Source organism: Sphaerodactylus townsendi, linkage group LG12 (genome assembly GCF_021028975.2).
Source record: "Sphaerodactylus townsendi isolate TG3544 linkage group LG12, MPM_Stown_v2.3, whole genome shotgun sequence".
Taxonomy (NCBI): Eukaryota; Metazoa; Chordata; class Lepidosauria; order Squamata; family Sphaerodactylidae; genus Sphaerodactylus; species Sphaerodactylus townsendi.
The window spans coordinates 47,312,399-47,337,001 of record NC_059436.1 but is presented as its reverse complement, the minus strand read 5'-3'; the positions used below and the strand labels follow the sequence as shown (position 1 = coordinate 47,337,001).

Sequence of the window (24,603 nt, the reverse complement as noted above, 5' to 3'; positions counted from 1 at the left end):
AAAGGGATATTATCTGGGAAATGATGCAATCTGGTTTCCACTGGCTTCACTCTTAGTGTTGTAAAGGGAGTATCCAGTACTAGGGCAGGATTACATACTTCATCAGCCCCTGCCAGCATGGCCCACTGGCACATGCTGGGCAGGCTGATGGGAATTGTAGTCCATAACATCTGGAGTGCCAAAGGATCACTACCACTGTGCCTAGTGCATCATCTGAAATCAATCTCTAGGTTTGTTAAAATCACCACAATCCCTTTTGTCAGGACTGAGCCTGTCAGAGCCAAATAGCAGGTAGGGCAGGAGGAGGCAGTTTACCATCCTTTGATGTGGGGTGAAAGTCCACCGCCTGCCCCTTGGCGCCCCGGGGTATCCTGGACACAGATCTTACCAAAAAAAGGTGTGAACTCTTCCCAGGCTCGCAATGCTTTGTAGTAAATGCCTTGTAGTTTGTAAAGGGGAGTAGGGGGAGTTTGAATCTGTGGGAGGGAGCAATGGAATATACCCTGTTTTCCCGAATATAAGACATCACCATTGGAAGAGTTGCGCGGTTGCTTCAACGCAAAGCCACTGACTACCACCAAGTTTAGTCCCGAGTAACGCCCACCTCGGAGCCAACCATTTTTTCTAAACTAAAACCTCAGTATTCAGGTTAAATTGCCATGTTGGCACTTTGCAATAAATAAGTAAGTTTTGGGTTGCAATTTGGGCACTCGGTCTCGAAAAGGTTCGGTATCACTGATATGCACCATGTAAGCAGAAGAACAGATTCAAATCAATCTTCTTCATGTGTTAAAAAAAACCCTCACCTCTTTCAATATGATTATGACACAACCTTTCGAATTACCTTAACAATGACTAAACGCTGCTGTAAAATATAAAAGAGTTACACACTGGAGGACCTGTTTTTCCCCAGACCATGACTGTGTCCCACCACAGGTACATCTATCCTGCTGGGTTTGCTTCTCAGCCAGTGGTGGGATTCTATTAATCTATCTCAGTGATGGCGAACCTTTTTGAGACAAAGTGCCCAAATTGCAACCCAAACCCCACTTATTTATCACAAAGTGCCAACCCGGCAATTTAACCTGAATGCTGAGGTTTCGTTTTAGAAAACTGGTTGGCTCCTCCGTCTCCACCCACTGCAGCAGGGCCAGCCTGCTCTTAGCCTCCAGCAAGTCCCACGCCAAGACCACTCCCCCCCATATGCCTCTCTAGCATCTCTGCCTCCTCTGCGCCCACCCCCTCGGGCAGCAGCCACCCAGAGCACAGGCACCAGGCCTACCAGCCGAGACCTCCTTGCTCACCGCAGTGTGCACACATCATGCTCAGTGACCCAGGCCAGCCTAGATGTGTGTGTGTGTGTGGGGGGGATTTTCCTCACACCACATGACGAACTCTGTGTGCGCGTGCCCACAGAGAGGGCTCCGAGTGCCACCTCTGGCACCCGTGCCATAGGTTCACCATCACTGATCTATCTGATGCTCAGCCATCCCACCCCCGCCTCACACTTACCTGGCTGCTGTGGAAGGGGCCGGACTTCAATCAGTGCCAGGCATCCCCAAGGTCTGAAAGGCCCGAGGGCGGGAAGCAAATGGCCTCACAAAGCCCCGGAGAAGCCTGGTGCCTCCGCAGCAGGCTTCTCCGGGGTTCTAACAGCCCCTCGCTCCCGCTGCCATGGCCTTTCAAAGCCTCCTCGCTTCCTAACGTTTCGCCTGCACCTGTAGCTGGCATCTTCAGAGGTGTATCACAGAGGGAAGTCTGGACACAGTGTGCAACAGACTTCTCTCTGAAGATGCCAGCCACAGATGCAGGAGAAACATCAAGAACAAGATCTACCAGACCACAGCCACACAGCCCGGAAAATCCACCACAATCAACATTACAGAGTCAACAATAAAATCCCCTTTGTACAAATCTCCACAAGAAAAGTTGTACGGTTTACTCACTCAGTGTGTTCACTGGAATGTGGGCCTTGCTGACGGCCAAGTGCTGCAGCATGAGGCCAGGCTGAACTGAAGGAGTCCGTGCGACAGGAGCGTGGCGGGGCACTGCGATCGGGACAGCCAGCTCTTCCTCTTTCTCTGCAGCCTGGGAATCCTCGTTCTCCAGGGGCTGAGAAACCGAAGATGTGGAGCTGACATCGTCCAAGTCTTCGTCGTATCTTGAACACAGGAAAGCCGACTGGGAGAGATTGGCTGGAAAGGTTTGGGGAAAAGCAGCATCAGATTTGAAACTAAGTGGGAGATAAGAGTCACTGGCTCGACACCTACCACCTTAGAAGGAGCAGAAGTGGCATAGGAGGTTAAGAGCTCGTGTATCTAGTCTGGAGGAACCGGGTTTGATTCCCAGCTCTGCCGCCTGAGCTGTGGAGGCTTATCTGGGGAATTCAGATTAGCCTGTACACTCCCACACACGCCAGCTGGGTGACCTTGGGCTAGTCACAGCTTCGAGCCTCAGCTCCCCACCTACCTCAGCAGGGTGTTTGGTAAGCCAAGGCGGTGGGGAAGGGCAAGGAGATTGTAAGCCCCTTTGAGTCTCCTGCAGGAGAGAAAGGGGGGATATAAATCCAAACTCTTCTTCTTCTTCCTGACAGTGCCTTCAGCCTCAGTAGGCTGCCAGAGGTCGTGACCAACAGTGAAGGTCTCAACCCATGTAACTGGGGTATCATAAACAAATAGAGAAAGCAACAGGGCACTCAGGATTTTCTCAGGTCTCCTTGCTGGATCATTTCCCCCCTTGCAAACAGTCTGCCATTCTCAAGGACGGCTGTTAAATATGGAGACTTTTCAGCCCCAGTCAGAGACGCTATGGAAGCTTCCCATTTGAACTTCAATCCACAAAAACCTAACAAGGAGGCTGGGGTGGAGAAAATGAACACGCTTTTGCCAAGCGCTTAAAAACTGTTTGATGGACTACAGCGTACCTGGGGCTGTTGACCTGATGGGGGGCATCTTCCGTTTGGACAGGAAATTCCGAAGCTGAGTCTGCTTCACCGGGGACAGTTTTGCTGAAAAAAAGGGGACGAAATAAAAAAAAAAGATAGGTCAACAGGAGTCAGCCGTTTGTGCAGCATCGCGTCTCCGCGCACCAACCACTCTTCAGTTATTCAGCCTCAACAATCCCACATTCTCAACGGGATGGAAAAGGCAAACCGCAGAGTGGCATCTTGGGACTAATTTCACAGGCACAGGCAGGAAACGAAGGTCTTCTAGAGACACAGCGATGTGCTACAGAGCAAGCAAGTGAGCTACAGTCGTAACTTTGTGGTTTCCAGATCCTGCTGAAGCTCACTGGCTCAGTTCAGACACAACATCAGAACAAAGATGGGCAAATGCAAGTGTCTTCTCTTCCCTCAGACCTTCCTCATGAGGATGGCTGCCTTCTTTATCGCTCCAATTCATTGACAGTGAAATGGTAAACAGTGGTTTAGGTCGAAATCCACTGACCATTCAGTTTTCAGGCTTCAGTGGAAACTGAGTTCACAGGAGGTTGGGTAGGGGTTAATGACCCCTTCGACTTCTTGTTACTGCAAGGAACTCTGCACATGCTCTGAAGAACTCTGTTGGCCTAGTCTGTTCAGAGGACGGGTTAGGATCATACCATTTTCGCCAGCATGGCCAATTGGCCATGCTGGGAGGGGCTGATGGGAATTGTAGTCCATAACATCTGGAGTGCCAAAGGTTCGCCACCATGGGCCTAGGTAATGTGTTTAGATCAACTGCACTGCTTTTCTTTTGAACATCTCTCTGCTGTGTGTTTTCCCCTGCATTTTGTTTTTGCCCCCTTTCCACCAACTTTTTAAAATGAAACCATCTTTGGCTCATTCCGCACATGCAGAATAATGCACTTTCAAACTGCTTTCAGTGCTCTTTGAAGCTGTGCGGAATGGCAAAATCCACTTGCAAACAGTTGTGAAAGTGGTTTGAAAACGCATTATTTTGCGTGTGCGGAAGGGGCCTTTGTTTCTTTTTGCCCTTTCTTTCATAATAAAACTTTCCATAAAGACTTTTGGGGGGATTTTCATTTTATTTAGGATACTTCTCTTAATCCCTTCCTGACAGCTAGACTACACGGGTACTACGTAGCTGATTATAAGGCATTTTCTAGAGTTCCTTCCACTTTGATTTGGTCTAATGCTCAGCTAGAAGAGTCCCAACAGGTTAAGCCTAGATTGCCGAATTTGCGGTGTTTCCAGATGTTCAGGGATCCATAACTCCCATCATCAGCTCCTTGGGTCAGTATGGCCAATTGGCCATGCTGGTAGGGGCTGATGGGAATTGTAGTTCCTGAACATCTGGAGAGCCGCAGGTTCCCTACCCCTGGTCTAGATGTTCTCTTGAACCCCTAAGTGTAGTCAGGTGGTTACCAGGGTGCTTTCCAGGGAACCCTTGGTCTAAGGGAGCTTCCCAGCAAGGACAAACACCATTCCCCCCCTCCCAAATTCCAGAACTGATGACTTTACCAGGCTTTGGACAAACTCTTGTAAGCACCCATCTCCATGGTGTGAATTTCTACTCAAGGGCAAGCTACCCAAGCCTCGAAGTTCACTGTCAAGGCTGAGTCAGGTGGGAGTTGAAAAAGCAGTACAGGGAAGAAGCAGAGAAGCCACATCACTGTCACAAAGTACAACAGGCAGCATCCTCTCCTAACGGCTCAAAGCAATCTGCCTGGATTGTCTCCTTAACGTGCAACTGCCTAGGAGGCTTTGCAAACAAGAAGAAAGGGTCCCTGCCTGGAGGAACTTACCATCTACAATTGAACACAGGCAAAGGTTCAGACAGATGCAGAGAAGCTCAGGTTACCCTCGGGCTCATGCACTGCCTGCCACAAACTTTCAGGGAGGGAACTGCTGGTTCCTGTTGCGTTCACGTCACAAATCACGGTTTGCATTCTCCTTGCAAACCAGGATTCCCAGCTGTAGATTAACCACCCACCGCCACCTGCACATGGAGTTGTAAGAACATAAGAACAAGCCAGCTGGATCAGACCAGAGTCCATCTAGTCCATCTCTCTGCTACTCGCAGTGGCCCACCAGGTGCCTTGGGAAGCTCACATGCAGGGATGGGAAAGCAATGGCCTTTCATGGCGGCTGTTGCTCCCGAGCACCTGGTCTGCTAAGGCATTTGCAATCTCAGATCAAAGAGGATCAAGATTGGTAGCCATAGATTGACTTCTCCTCCATAAATCTGTCCAAGGCCCTTTTAAAGATATCCAGGTTAGTGGCCATCACCACCTCCTGTGGCAGCATATTCCAAACACCAATCACACGTTGTGTGAAGAAGTGTTTCCTTTTATTAGTCCTCATTCTTCCGCCCAGCATTTTCAATGGATGCCCCCTGGTTCTAGTATTGTGAGAAAGAGAGAAATATGTCTCTCTGTCAACATTTTCTATCCCATGCATAACTTTATAGACTTCAATCATATCCTCCCTCAGACGTCTCCTCTCCAAGCTAAAGAGTCCCAAACACTGCCGCCTCTCCTCATAAGGAAGGTGCTCCCGTCCCTCAATCATCGTTGCCCTTCTCTGCACTTTTTCTATCTCTTCAATATTAATATCTCTTCAATATTATGTAATTTAACCAGATCTGGCCATCACGGGGACAGCCTCTTGTGCACAGTTTCGCAACAGTGATGTTGGATAGATTAATGCATGACACAGTGTGGGGCAAGACAGCAAGCAAAAGAATGCTTCCCTTGGAATTCTCCAGTGGCACGCACCTCTGAACGACGCTGCCAAGTGGGCGGGAAGCTAGAGTCAATGGAGAGGCCCCACGGAGAGGTCTCCTTGTACAAGTGAAGCTGCTCCAGGCTGTCCACCAAGTTTGTCAGCCGCTTCCTCTGCTGGTTAATTATCTCTCGGTTATTAGTGAGGGTGTTGAACAAAGTCTCTCTCTCAGGCACCATTAAGCGTCTATTAAAAAAATAAGTCAGGGGAAAGGAGGGGGGAGATCAAGACTGCTGCAGAAGAAAATTTCAAGAGAGAGGAAGACTGAGGGCGGAATGGGGAAAGGCACTGGCAACAATGGGTGGGTATGAGGAAGTTAGCAGGTTTTGCTTATAAAATGATCTTGAGGCTGATGCCATCACAATATCTAACATTAAACCACCCACCCCATCTGTAGACAAATAACAAAAGCATGCAACATCAGGGCTATCTTTACAGATGTAAGGTAGGGATCTCTCGACCTCCACTTGAAGTTCCTCTAAAGGTAAGGCGCACACACAAAAAGACTTTGTAAATGACACCTCCCCCAAGAAATAAACTGTGATCTGAGAAGCACTGAGTCAGAAGAAACAGAATGATGACTTTAGCTGCAAACAAGAAAACAGATTGGGAGGGAAAACTGACCTTAAGCCTGAGAGTGAATGATGGTTCAAGATATAATTCTTGGCAGATAAAGTTAGTGGACTACAATTCCCATCAGCCCCTGCCAATTGGCCATGCTGACAGGGGCTGATGGGAATTGTAGTCCATAACATCTGGAGTGCCAAAGGTTTGCCACCACAGGCTTAGGGGGAGATCTTTCAGAAGGATACCCTCCCTTTTCCCTCCCTGCTTTCAGTGGCGTAGCACCCAGGGGGCGAGGTGGGGTGTCTTGCCCTGGGTATGCGCCAGTGCGGGGGTGTTCCGGGGCATAGCAAGGGCTCAGGGCACACACGTGCCCTGGGCACAGTTCCCCCCCACTCCGCCCCTGCCTGCTTTGCAATTCATCACTGGTTCTCACTGCGAGGTGGCTCACACAGAAACCTACAATGAAACTTTAATTATTAGAATACAGCAAAGAAGGAATAGATGAGAATGTCATGGAGTTTGGCATTACAACCCTCGGCTAACTGAAGGCAACCTCTGTTGAGTGCTATTAATCACAGTAGCTAAACCAAACCTCTATTTATACAGCCAGTATACCTTCAAGAGTTAGGGGTTGGTCATAAGCTTCGCTTCTCGCCCTGGTTCCTTAGGTGTTTTCCTCGTGAGCTGTGGTGCTGCCCAAGGGAAAGAACTAGATACACCTTCAAACTGGTCTACGGGTCTCAGGCAGGGAAAGGTCACTACTGCCCCTTCCTAACTGAGATCCTTTTTAAACAGAGATGCCAGAAACTGGACCTTTCAGTGGGCAAAACAGGGGCTCTTCCCTTCCCTTCCTTCTGCACTTTGAGTGAATGATCTCATTACTTTTTATCAGTCTCCATGAAAATATCGACGCTGGCTGCTCTGATACTTACATCAGTGGGATCTGGAGAAAATCTTTGGAGGCCCAGCTCTGTGTTATTTGTCTGGCACCAGGTCTGCTGTTTCTTGGTCAACCAATATCCAATGGTGCATAGCGGATAAGTTCCAACACAAAGATATATTCCACTAATACGCAAGCCTCAAATAAAGTGCACAGTGCATTTATTGTGCTAATGTGATTCCTAAACATCCACTTAGCACAGGGGTCTGCAATCTGCGGCTCTCCAGATGTTCATGGACTACAAATCCCATCAGCTCCTGCCAGCATGGCCAATTTTGTGTTTGTATAATGCGGAGAACCCAGAGTTTAATTAAATATGCCTTCCATAAACAATTATTTATTTTGGATATTTCTATGCCACTTTCTTAAGAGTTCTGCTTGAGCCAGCTTACAATTAAAACCACGTCATGCTATTATAAACAAAGGGATTAGGGGACGTAACAGCCGTGAAAAACTAACCTAAAATGAAGCCAAACGCTAAAAAAGCCTGGTATAAATAAACCCTCTAATTCTGAGCCCTGTATCTCCGCGGCCTTCAGATACCATGGTGGACTGCTACTCCTATCAATCCCTCGGGCCAGACTGGCCAATTGGCCATGCTGGCAGGGGCTGACGGGATTTGTAGTCCATGAACATCTGGAGGGCCGCAGGTTGCAGACCCCTGACTTAGCACTATACCTAATGGACTACCACTACATACTATTGCCTAATTCTAACACATAATAAATACCTATTGCCAAACATACAATCATACAACTCTTACTCATAATTAAAAGTCCAAGAACCATTAAGGATGTGGAGGTTGGGGGTGTTAGTTAGCCCTTCCAGTTTTAATAGTCCAATTATTTTAGATTCCTCCTCTTCTTGGACCATGGAAACAACTCAATTGTCCGTAACAGAATAGAACAGCAAGGCAATTAGCAATAAGGTATTGTCAAGGCTTTCACGGCTCGAATATTGGTGCTGTGGTTTCTTGGCTGGGAGTGGTTTCTAGCTTAGCAGTATTTTGCCCTGACGCTGCTGTATTGTGGCTGGCATCTTCAGAGGATCATCTTAAGAATGATCCTCTGAAGATGCCAGCCACAGATGCAGGTGAAACGTCAGGAGAGAATGCTGCTAGAACTCAGCCGTACAGCCCGGAAACCACACAGCACACAAATTAGGCATAAGCCTTGGAGGTCATCCAAATAAAAAAAAAGGCTTCTCTTTTCTCTCTGTCTGAGCATCTAATTTACCCAGGCTTTTAGCTGATTATGATGAAAATTGCTGTTCTGCCCAAAAGATTATATGAAACTCCTAAAATTCATAAACTCCTGCCGATTGTATATTTTCTTTCTGACATGTTTTAAGGTTGCTGTTCAAAAATATGGCTTTAATGCTATTTAAGTGCTGCTATTTAATGCTATATAAATCACTGTTGCTTTCCTTGACTTTTTAATATTGTAATCCTATAAAAGAAGAGTTTGTATTTATACCCCCCCCCCCTTTCTCTCCTGTAGGAGACTCAAAGGGGCTGACAAACTCCTTTCCCTTCCTCTCCCCACAACAAACACCCTGTGAGGTAGATGGGGCTTGGGAGAGCTCAGAAGAACTGTGACTAGCCCAAGGTCACCCACCCGGCATATGTTGGGAGTGAACAGGCTAATCTGAATTCCCCAGATAAACCTCCACAGCTCAGGCGGCAGAGTGGGGAATCAAACCCGGTTCCTCCAGATTAGAGTGCACCTGCTCTTAACCGCTACGCCACTGCTGCTCCTAGAATGCAACTGTAACTGCCTAGAATGGCATTGCAAATCACTCACTTCTGCTTTTTCTGCTGTTCCAGATGCCGATCCCACTCCAAATCCAGAACATCGTTCACGTCTTGAACAGCAAACTTCACATACTGATGCAAGCGTCGAATTTCCTGTCCCGGAAAGAAATAAAAGAGTCACCTTTCTGACCTTCTGACCCATTCAGGATGCTCGCAGCTTAATTCAGACATACTGTTTCAGGCTACATCAGCCAAAGCAACTCCAGCAAGGTCGGGGAAACAACACACTGCCCAGAGATGTTGGCACCAGTTCACAGCTGTTGATAGTAAGGTTGTGAAGATTAAACTTCAGGTTTTTGTTGGCTGTTGTGGGTTTTCCGGGCTGTGTGGCTGTGGTCTGGTGGATCTTTATTTATTATTATTATTTATTGAATTTGATATACCGCCCTATCCCCAAGGGGCTCTGGGCGGTGTACCTCACAAATAATCATACATAAAATCATCATTAAAACACAAGCATAGCAGGCGGAGCGAATAAATTACTGACCAATAAATAGCTACCTAAAGTTGATAACTTAAGCTCCTTAGCCTGTAAAATATTAATTTCCATTAAAACAGCGGATACTACTTTAAATTGGCGTCCTGCGAAAACCCCTTACTTAAAACTCTCCTAAAAATCTTGTCCCTAATGTTTCGCCTGCATCTGGGGCTGGCATCTTCAGAGGTGTATCACACTTCTAACAGACTTCTCTCTGTGATACATAATATTGTGGAAGATAGGTCCCATCAGTGGCTGCAGCCACTGGCTGTGGATGGCCTGTGACTTCCACATGAGCTTGTGCCTCAACATTTCACAGCAAAATTAAGTACCTGTTGATTGGTTGTGGTGGGTTTTCCGGGCTGTGTGGCCGTGGTCTGGTAGATCTTGATCCTAATGTTTCGCCTGCCTCTGTGGCTGGCATCTTCAGAGGTGTATCACAGAGGGAAGTCTGTTACACACTGTGTACAAACTGTGTCCACACTGTTACACACAGTGTGTAACAGACTTCTCTCTGTGATATACTTCTGAAGATGCCAGCCACAGATGCACGCGAAACGTTAGGAACAAGATCTACCAGACCACGGCCACCCAGCCTGGAAAACCCACAACAACCTGTTGAATCTGGCCGTGAAAGCCTTCGACAATACAAGGTATTTTGTGTTTGTATAATGCCAGAGTTTAATTAAATATAACCCAGAGTTAAATTAAATATACCTTCCATAAACAATTATTTATTTTGGATATTTCTATGCCACCTCTTCAGAGTCCTGCTTGAGCCAGCTTACAATTAAAACCACGTCATGCTATTATAAACAAATGATTAGACGTAGACAGCATAAAAACTATCCTCAAAAAAATGAAGCCAAATGTTAAAAGCCTGGTAAAATAAACCCTCTAATTAAAAAGTCTGGGGAGAAAGGTGTGTTTTGGCTTGCCACCTAAAAGAAGGTTGCCGTCTCTCCCTCTTCTCAACACCCGAATTAATTACATTAATATCTCAGGCTTTCTTCCACTGTGAAATATAGAATAGTGTACTGGGGGAGGGGGGGAAGGGGCATCCCTCCCATCTTGCCCTGGCAAGATTTGATTTGATGCCCAAAATAGGATCACCAGAAGTAGACTCAAAACCTGGGCATCTTCCCTGGCTACCTTTTGAGGAGTCCATTGGCCCTGTGGCTATAGTACTCAGAAGGTTGAAGCGGAGGCTTATAATGGAATCTGGGGCAAGACCATAGTTTTCCGCTCCCCCCACCCACCCACGGCGCCTGGGGCTTTTCCACACACACACACACCCGCGACACCCCTGACGGAGAGCGCTTTTGCTGGCCAGTGGAGTCCCCAGTGGGTCGGGAAGGAGGACCTTGTCCTCATGCCACCCACCTGGTGGGGCAACGTTACGGAATGCGAAGACCCATCTTTTAGGGCCTGAATGCAAAGTGGCCTTTCCAAAAGGGGAGGAAGTCTGCCAGCAGCTCCACAAATTAACCTTTCCAAAGGTCATGAGCATGTACCGAAGAAGGATCTGCAGCTAAGGAGGCACCACTTTGAGGGAGCAGCAGTGGCGTAGTGGTTAAGAGCAGGTGTACTCTAATCTGGAGGAACCAGGTTTGATTCCCCGCTCTGCCACTTGAGCTGTGAAAGCTTATCTGGGGAATTCAGATTAGCCTATACCAGGGGTCTGAAACCTGTGGCTCTCCAGATGTTCATGGACTACAATTCCCATCACCCCCTGCCAGCATGGCCAATTGGCTGATGGGATTTGTAGTCCACAAACACCTGGAGAGCCGCAGGTTGCAGACCTCTGGCCTATACACTCCAACACATACCAACTGGATGACCTTGGGCTAGTCACAGTTCTTCGGAGCTCTCTCTGCCCCACCTACCCCACAGGGTGTTTGTTGGGGGGGGGGGAAGGGAAAGGAGTTTGTAAGCCCCTTTGAGTCTCCTACAGAAGAGAAAGGGGGGGGGATATAAATTCAACTCTTCTTCATCTCAAGCTCGGCTTTATTACTGAGGACATCCCAGATTATCCTTGCACGTTCAATTTGCACTCCTCCGGGGCAAGACAGGTCAATTGCATAACAGCGCCGCAGCTCAAGCTTGTATTTCACACTTCAGCGTGACAGGGGAGAAAGAACTTGTTTAACTTTGGAGTCCCCCAGGGGGGACGAGAAACATGCCCCTCCCCTGCCCTGCATTTCCCCATATCCCTCCAAAAACCTCACGACATGCTTGCAAGAACTTTCCACCGCTGCCCAGCACTTACAAGCCCATTCGGTTTCAAGCCTCGCCATCCATGAAATTGACTGCAGCGCCACAGACCCTTATAAATCACTGCACTGAATGGAAAGGCACTTGCCGGAGGTAAAGCAATCTCTGAACGGAGAATTATTTCCATTAACCGAACGAGGTATTAAGCTGACGCTTCCTTAAAGATCCGCGCCCTCCCATCCCCAACCCCGCTATAAATAACATTAATATGTTATTTTTATAAATAACATTAATATGTTAGGAGCACCAGTGGCGTAGGAGGTTAAGAGCTCGTGTATCTAATCTGGAGGAACCAGGTTTGATTCCCCGCTCTGCCGCCTGAGCTGTGGAGGCTGATCTGGGGAATTCAGATTAGCCTGTGCCCTCCCACACACGCCAGCTGGGTGACCTTGGGCTAGTCACAGCTTTTCGGAGCTCTCTCAGCCCCACCCACAGGATGTTTGTTGTGAGGGGGGAAGGGCAAGGAGATTGTCAGCCCCTTTGAGTCTCCTGCAGGAGAGAAAGGGGGGTATAAATCCAAACTCTTCTTCTTCTAATAGAAAAATTAATGCAGGTGGATGGAATCGGCCCAGAGCAGACCCAGGGAACGGCCTCCTGGCCCTTGGGCTAAAGTGGAACTGGTGGCATCATTCGCTGCAGAATACAGATCGGCAACTGGGCAACACGCAGACTCCCTCTGGTTCAGCTCTCATTTCCAAAGACATCTCCCCTGTGCTCCTTAGGTACTGTGCCTGAGTCTCATTACATCTAGGCCAGGAGGGCCCTCACCCGACCCAAGTCGACCTATTCACCCGCACCTGTAAATATCTAGGCCCTGCTTAGCTGCTCGTTCCAGGTGACACGTAAAGGCTACCACACTAGGCATATAAATGGATAAAGTTACACACTGATTCAAATGGTCTCTGGCCCTTTCTAGCAAAAGATCCTTATAAACCTAGGTGGGCTCAAGAGATGGAGAAGTGCCTTAATAAATGTGGCCTTCCATATAACATCCATATGATCAAAAATTGGGATCATTTTAAAAGTGAACTTACCTAAAGAATCAAAGATGTATCACGACAGTCTGATCTGGCAAGATATTCAGATTTTCCTCTATACTATACACAGAAATATATCACTGCCCCTGCTCCTTATTTAACTTATCTGGATAATAAAGACCTAAGGAGAGCCTTTACTCTTGCAAGAAGTGCACATTTACCTTCTGCTGTCATAGAAGGGAAATATCAAAAGATACCTTATGCTGCAAGGTTATGTTCTTGCTCTCTGAATTCTGTCGAAACTATAGAGCATATGTTATTAAAGTGTCCCCTTTATGAGGAGGCAAGGAAAAAATGCCTGTCACATCTACTACACAAAATGACATATTGTTCTGATAAAGTTTGTTGTGAAAAACTATTACAAGATAACAAGGAGAATATTACTAAATGGGTAGCAAAATTCTGTCTATTCATTATGAAAAAGAAAAAATGATCTGAATATGGTATCCCCCTTAGATATTTTTGTTTTGTTTAGTATTTTTATGCTGTTTGGTGTGTTTACAAAGTATAATGATATATAGATGGATAGTGCTGGACTACGGGAGAGAGATCTGCATTCTTGTTTTGTTGTAGATATTTTGGAGATTTGTAATATATCTGGTCATTGACTGCAAATAAAGTCTTCTTCACACTAGGGTTCTGCCTTCCTCCCAAGGAAGTGCCTTTGGGCTTTTAGAAGAAGAAGAAGAGTTGGATTTATATCCCCCCTTTCTCTCCTGTAGGAGACTCAAAGGGGTTGACAAACTCCTTTCCCTTCACCTCCCCCCCCCCCCCAACAAACATCCTGTGAGGTAGGTGGGGCTGAAAGAGCTCAGAAGAACTGTGACTATCCCAAGGTCATCCAGATGGCGTGTGTTGGAGTGTACACGCTTCCCTTCCTCTCGCCCCTCCAGAGGCAGAAAGCATCATGGATTCAGTCAACCCACTGGGCCATTTAGGTCATTCCTGTCCACTCCAAACAGGAGCAGTTCTGCAAGGTCTCAATGGCTAGCTATTCCTCAGCTCTGTTCCTCAAGATCCTTTCAAACGGGCCGAACTTGTGACTTTTGTACGGCAAGCAGGCACTCCGTTACATTCTCAAAATCACAGCCCCTGAAGTCAGGGTTCGCGCGTTCCTACCTGAAGCTGGGCTTCGCTCTTTGGATCCAGAGGCTTCTTATACAGCAGATACAAATACTTGGAGTTATGGGTCCGCTCATCTTTCTCTCTTGCTTCCTCCAGACCTGCAAATCCCTCCAGGAGGCTCGTCTTTAGGAGGCTGATGTCTCCATGCAGGGACTACAGGCAACAGGCAAAAGGGGAGGGGGACCCATCAGAAGACGATGAGCACCGGTGTCGCCAGCACCAACGCCACTTTCCAGCGAGCGGCCAAATAATCACACACCCTTGCCAGTGTGCAGCCACAAGATGACGCAGCAGAGAGCGATCTCCGCGTGTCAGAAATGCACAGGCTACCACGGGGCTGTGCACATCACAGTGCTCCTGGCAAGTGTGGAGGAAAGGGGATTCACAAATGTGGTATTGCACATGGAATTCCAGGCTTCAATTTTTTCTTTAAAAATCCCCCAATAGAGAGTTTTGTGACGCATCTCATAAGAACATAAGAACAAGCCAGCTGGATCAGACCAGAGTCCATCTAGTCCAGCACTCTGCTACTCGCAGTGGCCCACCAGGTGCCTTTGGGAGCTCACATGCAGGATGTGAAAGCAAGGGCCTTCTGCTGCTGCTGCTCCTGAGCACCTGGTCTGCTAAGGCCTTTGCAACCTCAGATCAAGGAGGATCAAGATTGGTAGCCAGAGATCGACTTCTCCATAAATCTGTCCAAGCCCTTTTTAAAGCCACCCAGGTTAGTGGCTAATCACGACCTCCTGTGGCAGCATATTCCAAACACCAATCACATGTTGCGTGAAGAAGTGTTTCCTTTTATTAGTCCTAATTCTTCCCCCCGGCATTTTCAATGAATGCCCCCTGGTTCTAGTATTGTGAGAAAGAGAAAAATATGTCTGTCAACATTTTCTACCCCATGCATAATCTTATAGACTTCAATCATATCTCATCTTTCTATTGATTGTAAACGATGGCAGCTCAATCTCTTCCTTTCTGCTGCTGCCAGCTGCTTTAAACATAGGAAGGAGAGCGGAGTTGGAGGAACGTGCCCTCCCAAGCAACCTGTTGTTACCCCTAAAAGGCAACTTGGTTGCTCCTTGACCAGGGACAGGGCTTTGCCCAAAGACACTTCTTACCTCAGTGGTCTCCTTGATCTCCAAAATGAATGTGTGGAGGTCGTTGGAGTCCGTCTTCAGCATCTTCTTCTCCTCGTCAGAGCCTACCTGAAAAGAGGCTTTGGCCGTCTTGCTTTTCAGTTCGTCCATCTCCTTCTGGAAATGGGCGATCTGTGCAGGAGGCAAACGTTGCTTATTAATACTGAGCAGGTGCCCAGTCCACAAGAGATCAGAAACATCCCTACACAGTGGACGACCTATCAATACACATCTAAATAAATACATACACAGCAATCAGTTCTGTCAAACTTAGGACAGCTGGGACACCCTTTGCAGATGAATTAAAAGTAGAGGTATATGATACACTTGTGCAGAGAAAAAAAATAGAGTAAGAATGATTTAACATGTTTAATCCCATATTTTCTCAGCTGCATGCTTCTATTGCATTAACACACTAAAACTGGGGTCCTCAATCTTTTTGAACCGGTGGACGCCTCTAGAATTCTAACATAGGGTTGTGGCTGCATCACGAGCTAGATACAAGCACAAAAATGGCAGCCATGGGAGGCGGAGTCACACACATAGAGGCCGCTCAAGCATTTAAAAAGGCGAAACAGGACAACCTTTAATGGCATTGTTAAAATTATTACGTTGGGTATAATGCTTAGCCCATCAAAGTCTCTGTTAGACATTTATCAAGACTAGATAGACTGCAATTTTTAAAAAGCCATTTCAAAAGCAACAGAAGAAGAAGAGGAGGAGGAGGAGGGTTAGGGGCTGAGAGAGCTCCGAAAAGCTGTGACTAGCCCAAGGTCACCCAGCTGGCGTGTGTGGGAGTGCACAGGCTAATCTGAATTCCCCAGATAAGCCTCCACAGCTCAAGCAGCAGAGCGGGGAATCAAACCCAGTTCCTCCAGATTAGATACTTGAGCTCTTAACCTCCTACACCACTCTTCTGGAGCAAGTGTCAAATCTCTAACTGTGTGATGCAGCTTAGAACTGCCTCTATTATCCTCCCAGTTGTACAGATAATGTTGTTTCTTTCGTTTGTTCCTTTCCTTGGATGTTAAAGGCGTAAGGTGAATTGTTTTCTGCTTTGAGAATGGAGTTCAGAGAATATTTTAAAGCCTTGCGTGAATAAAAGCAAGATCAGAGAAGGAAAACAACCGGAGACAGTCAGCCACCTTCTCAGCAGGCAAGCAGTTTGGCTTTTAGCTACTTTATGATCTTCATTTCTTGAAACATACCGTACTAACTTGGGCATGAGGTGCTAAACCACAATGGGGTGGAGCAAGGGGAAACTGCGCCCGTGGCCCCGCACGCGCCCTGCGGCCCACCCCATTCTGCGCCCAGGGCCCACCCCATTCTGGAACACCCCTGCCGTCGCTCCGGCCGGGGCGTCACACCCCACCTCCTCGGTTGGTGCTACGCCACTGATCCACAAACAGTGTCTCGTGTGAACCTCCTCCCGGGATGAAGCAGACAGGAGTTCTGAGAAGGACTTTTCCAGCCCGAAACAGGCAGGCAAACAGACTCTGAAGTCTCACCTCCTCTCTTATCCCAGCTATGACAGGATCAGAATTCGTCCACTGATGAACTTGCTTCTCCATCCCAGCACTGCCAGACGTCGACCGGCTCTGTAACACATGATTTATGAATGCAACAGAACATTCTCCCAAACAGTAACAATAACGACATTTAGCATGGTCAAAGCAGGGCACACGCATACCGCTGTAGTCCTCACAACAGACCTGTAAGGTAAGCTGATGTTATCCCATCTTGCAGGCAGAGGACAAAGCTGAGTTAGATCTGTCCAAGACCACTTATGGCCAAACTACATATTACACTTCCCCCCCAAAATGTAACGTGTAGTTTGGCCTTGAAAGCGGAACTGGGTTCATCCCGGATGACGGCTCATTTTAAGTTTGCAAGAATGAGGTATGCAAGTGTTTCAAGGCAGCCACTGATTTGCATAGAAGCAAAAAAGATTTCCAGGAGAAGTAAAAACCAGAGGTTGGAACAAGCGTAAAGAGTTAGCAAGAAGGGAGAGTGAAGGATTTGCATGTAGGGATATGTGGAACCCCCCACCCCCCCCAGAATACTCATTCATTCGATCTCGATTCATTCGAAGTCGATCTCTGGCTACCAATCTTGATCCTCCTTGATCTGAGGTTACAAAGGCCTTAGCAGACCAGGTGCTCGGGAGCAGCAGCAGCAGCAGCAGCCCCTTGCTTTCACATCCTGCACGTGAGCTCCCAAAGGCACCTGGTGGGCCACTGCGAGTAGCAGAGTGCTGGACTAGATGGACTCTGGTCTGATCCAGCAGGCTCCTTCTTACGTTCTTATTCATTCATTCATTTATTGGACTTGTACCCCACTCTCCCCCATAGGGCTCAGAGCGGCTAACATATTCCACACATTTCTATCAGGTTCATGACCAAAGCAGCAGAAAGTGGGGGGCTAGTGATGGTCTTGAGAAAGACAAGACGTGGGGAAGTGGCTGCTCAAGAAACTGACACTGAATTGGCATTTTCATGGCAGAAAATTCCAGATTCAGCCCGTTGGTGTTGTGGAGTTAGTTTCAGTGGTGGGATTCAGCCGGTTCGCACCACTTCGGCAGAACCGGTTGTTAAAATGGTGCTTGTAAACAACCAGTTGTTAAATTATTTGAATCCCACCACAGAGTTAGTCATTTTATTGTTGGTTTTAACTGGAGTTAAATCAGGGGTGCGATCAGGAGTGGATTCCAACTTTCACTTTAGCATGGCAATGGAGGAAGAAGTCTCAATTGTACACGGCCTGCCATTTCTTAAAACGCACACAACCTTGCTTTGTATCAGAGTTTTCACTCAAGGAGAACGCCAGCACAAGTTCCTCCTTACCTGTGAAGAACCTGGTTTTGACACAGATGGAGAAATCTTGGCTGCTTTCTGAAGCCCAGGAACAGCTGAAGCACCCTGAGCCGGACGCGCAGCTGGGGTGGAAAAGAAACAATCGCACTGTATGCATGATATCGAGAAGTTCTTGAATGAAAGAAGATTGGGGAGGGGGGCTCGGCTGCTACAGAGCAGAAAGATACCCTAACATTCTCAAATTCTAACGTGACTGTCCTGCACTTAGAAACTTGCTTGTAATCTGAGGGTCCAAGTTTAGAGGGATCTTCCTTTTCCTGATAAGTGCTGATCCTCTCCCCACCAATCAACAGGTATTGTCAACCAATCAACAGGTATTGTCGACCAATCAACAGGTATTCACAGCCAGATTCAACTGGTTGTGGTGGGTTTTCCAGGCTGTGTGGCCGTGGTAGATCTTGGTAGATCTTGTTCCTAACGTTTCGCCTGCATCTGTGGCTGGCATCTTCAGAGGTGTATCACAGAGAGAAGTCTGTTACACACTGTGTGTAACAGTGTGGACACAGTTTGTACACAGTGTGTAACAGACTCTCCTCTGTGATACACCTCTAAAGATGCCAGCCACAGAGGCAGGCAAAACAGTAGGATCAAGATCTACCAGACCACGGCCACACAGCCCGGAAAACACACCACAACCAATCAACAGGTACTTATTTTTGCTGTGAAATGTTGAGGCGCAAGCCCATGTGGAAGTCACAGGCCATCCACAGCCAGTGGTTACATCCACTGATGGGACCTATCTTCCACAATATTATGTAATCCTCTTGTAAAATAATCCATGCTGGTGGTCATCCCAATACCCTGTGGCAGTGATTGCCACAAATTTCATCCACTGTGTGAAGGTCTTCCTTTTTCTCTGCCATGAATCTACTGCTTAACAAATTCACTGGGTTGCCGCTTGTTTTAGCATTACTGAACAGGAAAAAATACTTTCTGTGTATCACACTTAATTGCATTTCACCTGTCAGTGGGCGCCTTTTTTTTCAGAGTGTTTTAAGACCACTTTATGCAACTTTGTGTTCTATGACTGCAGCCAAGGAGACGCAGCAGTTTCCATCCAAGTAGAAGAAGAAGAGTTGGATTTATATCCCCCTTTCTCTCTTGTAAGGAGATTCAAAGGGGCTTACAAACTCCTTTCCCTTCCCCCCCCCCCCTCCACAACAAACACCCTGTGAGGTGGCTGGGGCTGAGAGAGCTCCGAGAAGCTGTGACTAGTGCAAGGTCACCCAGCTGGCATGTGTTGGAACGCACAGGCTAATCTGAATTCCCCAGATAAGCCTCCACAGCTTAAGCAGCAAAGCAGGGAATCAAACCCGGTTCCTCCAGATGAGAGTACACCTGCTCTTAGCCACTACGCCACTGCTGCTCCCACTGCCTTTAAAAGATATTTTCGTTATTTTATACACAGTCATTAATGTATGCCCTCACCTGGATGGCCCAGGCCAGCCTGATCTTATCATATTTCAGACACTAACATCCTGGTAAGTACTTGGATGAGAGACCACTAAGGAGGTCCTGGGTCACAGCACAGCGCAGGTAGTGGCAAACCACCTCAGAATGTCTCATCTTGAAAATCCTACCTACAGGGTCACCATAAATTGGCCTGTGACTTGACAGCACTTTCCACCGATGTTCAAGTATAGAGAACATTTGAATAACATTAAAACATTTATGGCTACCAATCTTGATCCTCTTTGATCTGAGATTGCAAATGCCTTAACAGTCCAGGTGCTCAGGAGCAACAGCTGCAGAAGGCCCTTGCTTTCACATCCTGCATGTGAGCTCCCAAAGGCACCTGGTGGGCCACTGCGAGAGCTGGACTAGATGGACTCTGGTCTGATCCAGCTGGCTTGTTCTTATGTTCTTATGTAAAAGAAGAAGAAAGGGTTTTAACCCTAAGCCTCAGGGAAAGTCCATTCTCAGTTTGGACAAGAAGGGAAAGGAGGGAGGGAGGGAGGGAGGGGCAGGTCGTACCTGCTGCAGACGCAGGGATCGAAGCCTTGACCGAGGAGGCAGGAGCAGCAGAGAAGGGAGTGGACTGGTTTACAGGCCCTCCGGGCTTTGGCGTGAAGGAAAACATGGGGGAGCCTTGGCCACCGCTGGCAGAGTGTGTGGAAGATTCCACAGCTGTGAACCTGGAGGAGGAAAGCCCAAACAAGACACCACTCACTCTCTAGTCTAGGTCTATCCCACTGCTGCATCCAAGACATAAACTGTTTCAACTCTTACCCTCTAAACGTCGCTACAGAGCACTGCACACCAAGACAACTAGACATAAGAACAGTTTTTTCCCGAATGCCATCACTCTGTTAAACAAATAATTCCCTCGGTAATGTCAAACTATTTATTATATATTTATTATATAATTACTGCACTACTTTTTTCATCATTCCTATTACCCATCTCCTCCCAATTATGACTGTATGACTATAGCCTGTGCTGACATTTCATTTTATTTTATGATTTTACATTTTATGTTTTTATTACTACTGATTGTTTCCTGATTGCTTACTAGACCTATATGACAATCATTAAGTGCTGTACCTTATGATTCTTGACAAATGTATTTTCTTTTATGTACACTGAGAGCATATGCACCGGAGACAAATTCCTTGTGTGTCCAATCACACTTGGCCAATAAAGATTCTATTCTATTCTATTCTATTCTAAGATGGTCCCTAGTGCAGCTCACAAGCAGTGCTTAAAGTGACACGAATGAACCTTCTTTCTCACTGAGATTCCTTTACATACAGCTACCAGCTCTCATCTTGTATTCTCCTCTGTCTTCCAAAGACCCCGACTATTACCACAAAGGAATCTGCCCTTGACTGAGAAGCAGAGCTGAACATGGGCTAAGCCTGGCTGCCGCTAGGCCTGGCATCCGCGGGTCTGGCCTGGCCCCTGCTGGGTCTAGCCACATTTCCTGCTTCCGCTCAAGGCTACACCTGGCTGGTTCTCAGCGCTTGGGGCCTGGATGGCTTTCTTATTGCTACGCTTTTGTAACTAGTGATTCAGGCATCCATCCCCCTTATCTCCCATTGCCTGGGACCAGGAGGGCGTCTTCCGCAAGCCACAATCCCATAACAATGTTTTTCTCTCGCGATTCCTTGTCTTGTGCAAATTGTTTTGGGACCGGAGGTGGGGGGGGGGGGGCGCGGGGGGATGACTGAATGAGTAAATATATTGTCGAAGGCTTTCACGGCCGGATTCGACTGGTTGTGGTGGGTTTTCCGGGCTGTGTGGCCGTGGTCTGGTAGATCTTGTTCCTAATGTTTCGTCTGCATCTGTGGCTGGCATCTTCAGCGGTGTTATCACAGAGGGAAGGCATATCACAGAGGGAAGACACAGCCCAGAAAACCCACAACAACCAGAATGAGCAAATGTTTTCCAATATACACGAGGGACAGAAGGCAGAGCCCCCTGCTCTGGCTTCTTGGACCTGAGGTACAGACACGGTTCAATAAAAGCTCTTGAAACATTCATGAGTCTCAATTATTGACTAGACTGCCATGGTGGTGAACCTTTGGCACTCCAGATGTTATGGACTACAATTCCCATCAGTCCCTTCCAGCATGGCCAATTGGCCATGCTGGTAGGGGCTGATGGGAATTGTAGTCCATAACATCTGGAGTGCCAAAGGTTCGCCACCACGGGACTAGAGTAACAGATGCTTACAGCATGACACCCTGGTTCTAAAGCGCCACAACAGTAAACACTTAATGCTGATATAGCCCTTTTCTAGTGTTCAGAACACAGCATGCATATTCATTTCTTGCAACCCTTATAATTCAATGGAGTAGATCAGGATCAGCCTTGTATTGCAGACTTGGGGGGATAGGAGTGGCTGGTCTGAGACTATGTTGTGAGTTCAAGAAAGAGAGGAGTTGAATGGGGAACATCCTGATTAAATGTTCGCCCAACCAAGTGGAAACAACTGCTCATGTACTCCTGTATTGTTCCCGCCGCACGGAACTCAGGAGTCTCTACACTGAACCTCGTATTAATTCATATCTTGCCACTTCTGACCAAGACAAGATACATCTGCTTTTCAATGACTGCTGCACTAAAAGAACCGCAGACGTAGCAAAGTTTTTGGCCACAGCTTCATCAACAACTGCGCACTCCTGTCGATCACCTAAATAACCTTCCTATTTGTTGTTATTGTTAGTCTGATTGTTGTTTTACCCTATGCCTAATAAAGGTAATGAAATGAAACGATTAAAAGCTGTTAGCTGCAGCACTGTGCAAATCAGACTTCGGGCAAAGTTGCTCGAAGGGAACTTACTTCTCAGCAAGGTTAACCTTGATGGAGGAAGCTGCAGAGGGGAAATTTTGCTTCGGCCCAACGGGGGAGGCGGAGAGCGGAGGCCCGGGTGAGCCATCTGTGCTGGTTTTAAAAGACGCAGAGCCAAAAGAGAAAGAACTGGCAGAGGCTGGAGCCAGGCAGGCCGAGGGGGGTGCCGTTGAGACTGCCTTGGCGGCGGAGGCAGATGAGAAGGAGAACGCAGCTGCTCCGCTCAGGCTGGGAGCAGAGCCAGGCTTGGACGTCTCCAATGGGAAGGAATACTGAAGGGGGATATTGGAAGCGGGTCCGGTTGGCTTTGAAGCTGAGGGCGCAAAGGAGAAGGCAGGCGCCCCGCTGTTAGCAACTGAAGACATGGCTGCGGCAGGGACAACAGCTCCCACTGACGCGGTTTCAACCTTGGGCGGAGAAAAAGGTGCTGTCGACGAAGGGGTAGTACCTCCTGCAGGGGAGAAAAGAGAGGCGCGTTTAGGTTATTGCAAGATGACAGGACCATGAATCTAAGCAGAGCGCAGTCAGTCGGAATGGCATTGAGTACCAACAGACTGCGAGCATTAAGCTGAAGCAGAGCAAGTCGAGGGCATCAGATGAAAACACGAGTGTATCTGACTTAACTGGGTCACGGAGCTGTGCAAGAGATGGTAGTTCCAAAGCGTTGGCCTGGGGACCATGAAACCCAAGGGGCTGCCTCTTCCCACACAAATATGCCTGCCACTTGAGTCATCAAAAGTCCACCTCGGAAGGTACCCACCATCAGTGGCTAGGCAGGTATACGCTAGAAACTATCTCTGATAAAGAAGAAGAAGAGGAAGAAGAGGAAGAAGAGGAAGAAGAGGAAGAAGAAGAAGAGGAAGAAGAGGAAGAAGAAGAGTAGTTTTGGATTTATATCCCCCCTTTCTCTCCTGCAGGAGACTCAAAGGGGCTTACAATCTCCTTGCCCTTCCCCCCTCACAACAAACACCCTGTGAGGTGGGTGGGGCTGAGAGACCTCCGAGAAGCTGTGACTAGCCCAAGGTCACCCAGCTGGCGTGTGTGGGAGTGCACAGGCTAATCTGAATTCCCCAGATAAGCCTCCACAGCTCAGGCGGCAGAGCTGGGAATCAAACCCCGTTCCTCCAGATTAGATACACGAGCTCTTAACCTCCTACGTCACTGCTGCTCCCTTCATAAGGCCCATTTATGAATGCCCTCTCAAGAAAGGTCTGCCTGGAACCATCCCTGACATGAAGACGTTGGCCTTGGCCTCCAGTGATAAACTTGCCCCTCCTCTCTGCTCCCACAGACATCATACTGATGTTACCTGCAGGTTAACCGATGCTGCAGCTGGAACGTGGAGTGCTTGTCTGCTTCTTTTATGGGGCTTTTACTTGCTTATTGCCCTGATCTGGATGGGCCAGGCTAGCCTGACCTTGAGAGACCTCAGAAGCTAAACAAGATGGATCTGGGTTGGAACTTGGATGGGAGAACACCGAGGAAGTCCAGGGTCCAGAGAAAGGCAATGATAAACCACCTTTGTTGGTGTCTTGCCTTAAAAGCTCTACGAGTCACCATTAGCTGGCTGCAACCTGACTGCTCTATCCACCACCAAACTATTTATTTCTCCCTCTTCCAAATCAGAGGTCTGCAACCTGCGGCTCTCCAGGTGTTCATGGACTACAAATCCTGTCAGCCCCTGCCAGCATGGCCAATTGGCCATTCTGACAGGGACTGATGGGAATTGTAGTCCATGAACATCTGGAGGGCTGCAGGTTACAGATCCCTGAATTAGGGGGTTTATTTTACCAGGTTTTTAACGTTTGGCTTCATTTTTAAAGTTAGTTTTTACACTGTTTACGTCTAATCGTTTGTTTATAATAGCATGACGTGGTTTTAATTGTAAGCTGGCTCAAGCAGAACTCTTAAGAGGTGGCATAGAAATATCCAAAATAAATAATTGTTTATGGAAGGCATATTTAATTAAACTCTCGGTTCTCCGCATTATACAAACACAAAATTAGCCAAATCAGGGGTCTGCAACCTGCGGCTCTCCAGGTGTTCATGGACTACAAATTGAAGTCCATGAACATCTGGAGAGCCACAGGTTGCAGACCCCTGTTCTAAATGATGTTTTTTTTGGGGGGGGGGTTGTTCTTAGGAACTTTGTAACTTGCTCGGAATATCACCCCCTAGCAAAAAAGTAGCACAGATTTATTTTAAAAGCGCACGTTAAGACTGTTGACACAAGTGCACTAAACTGGGTGACAGAAGGATTTAAGGCCTTTCTGATTCTGCAGGGGGGAGGGGAGCACAAAGCAAAGAGCAGCATTTGTCTTCCTGAGAATCCATCTTCCTG

The 24,603-nt window shown here is 47.5% G+C and overlaps 1 protein-coding gene across 1 annotated transcript in view; it reads right to left on the bottom strand.

The window, feature by feature from the left end:
• Positions 1 to 24,603, bottom strand: part of NUP214 (nucleoporin 214) — a 97,038-nt gene that overhangs the window by 59,001 nt on the left and 13,434 nt on the right. The window contains exons 12-22 of the mRNA XM_048512150.1: positions 22,254 to 22,713; positions 19,943 to 20,103; positions 17,939 to 18,030; positions 16,604 to 16,693; positions 15,078 to 15,227; positions 13,954 to 14,112; positions 9,035 to 9,138; positions 5,673 to 5,911; positions 4,747 to 4,749; positions 2,924 to 3,007; positions 1,947 to 2,195 (exon numbers count right to left, since the gene is read on the bottom strand). Of these exons, the coding sequence (XP_048368107.1) occupies positions 1,947 to 2,195; positions 2,924 to 3,007; positions 4,747 to 4,749; positions 5,673 to 5,911; positions 9,035 to 9,138; positions 13,954 to 14,112; positions 15,078 to 15,227; positions 16,604 to 16,693; positions 17,939 to 18,030; positions 19,943 to 20,103; positions 22,254 to 22,713 (1,791 nt within the window). The remainder of the gene's footprint in view (positions 1 to 1,946; positions 2,196 to 2,923; positions 3,008 to 4,746; positions 4,750 to 5,672; positions 5,912 to 9,034; positions 9,139 to 13,953; positions 14,113 to 15,077; positions 15,228 to 16,603; positions 16,694 to 17,938; positions 18,031 to 19,942; positions 20,104 to 22,253; positions 22,714 to 24,603) is intronic.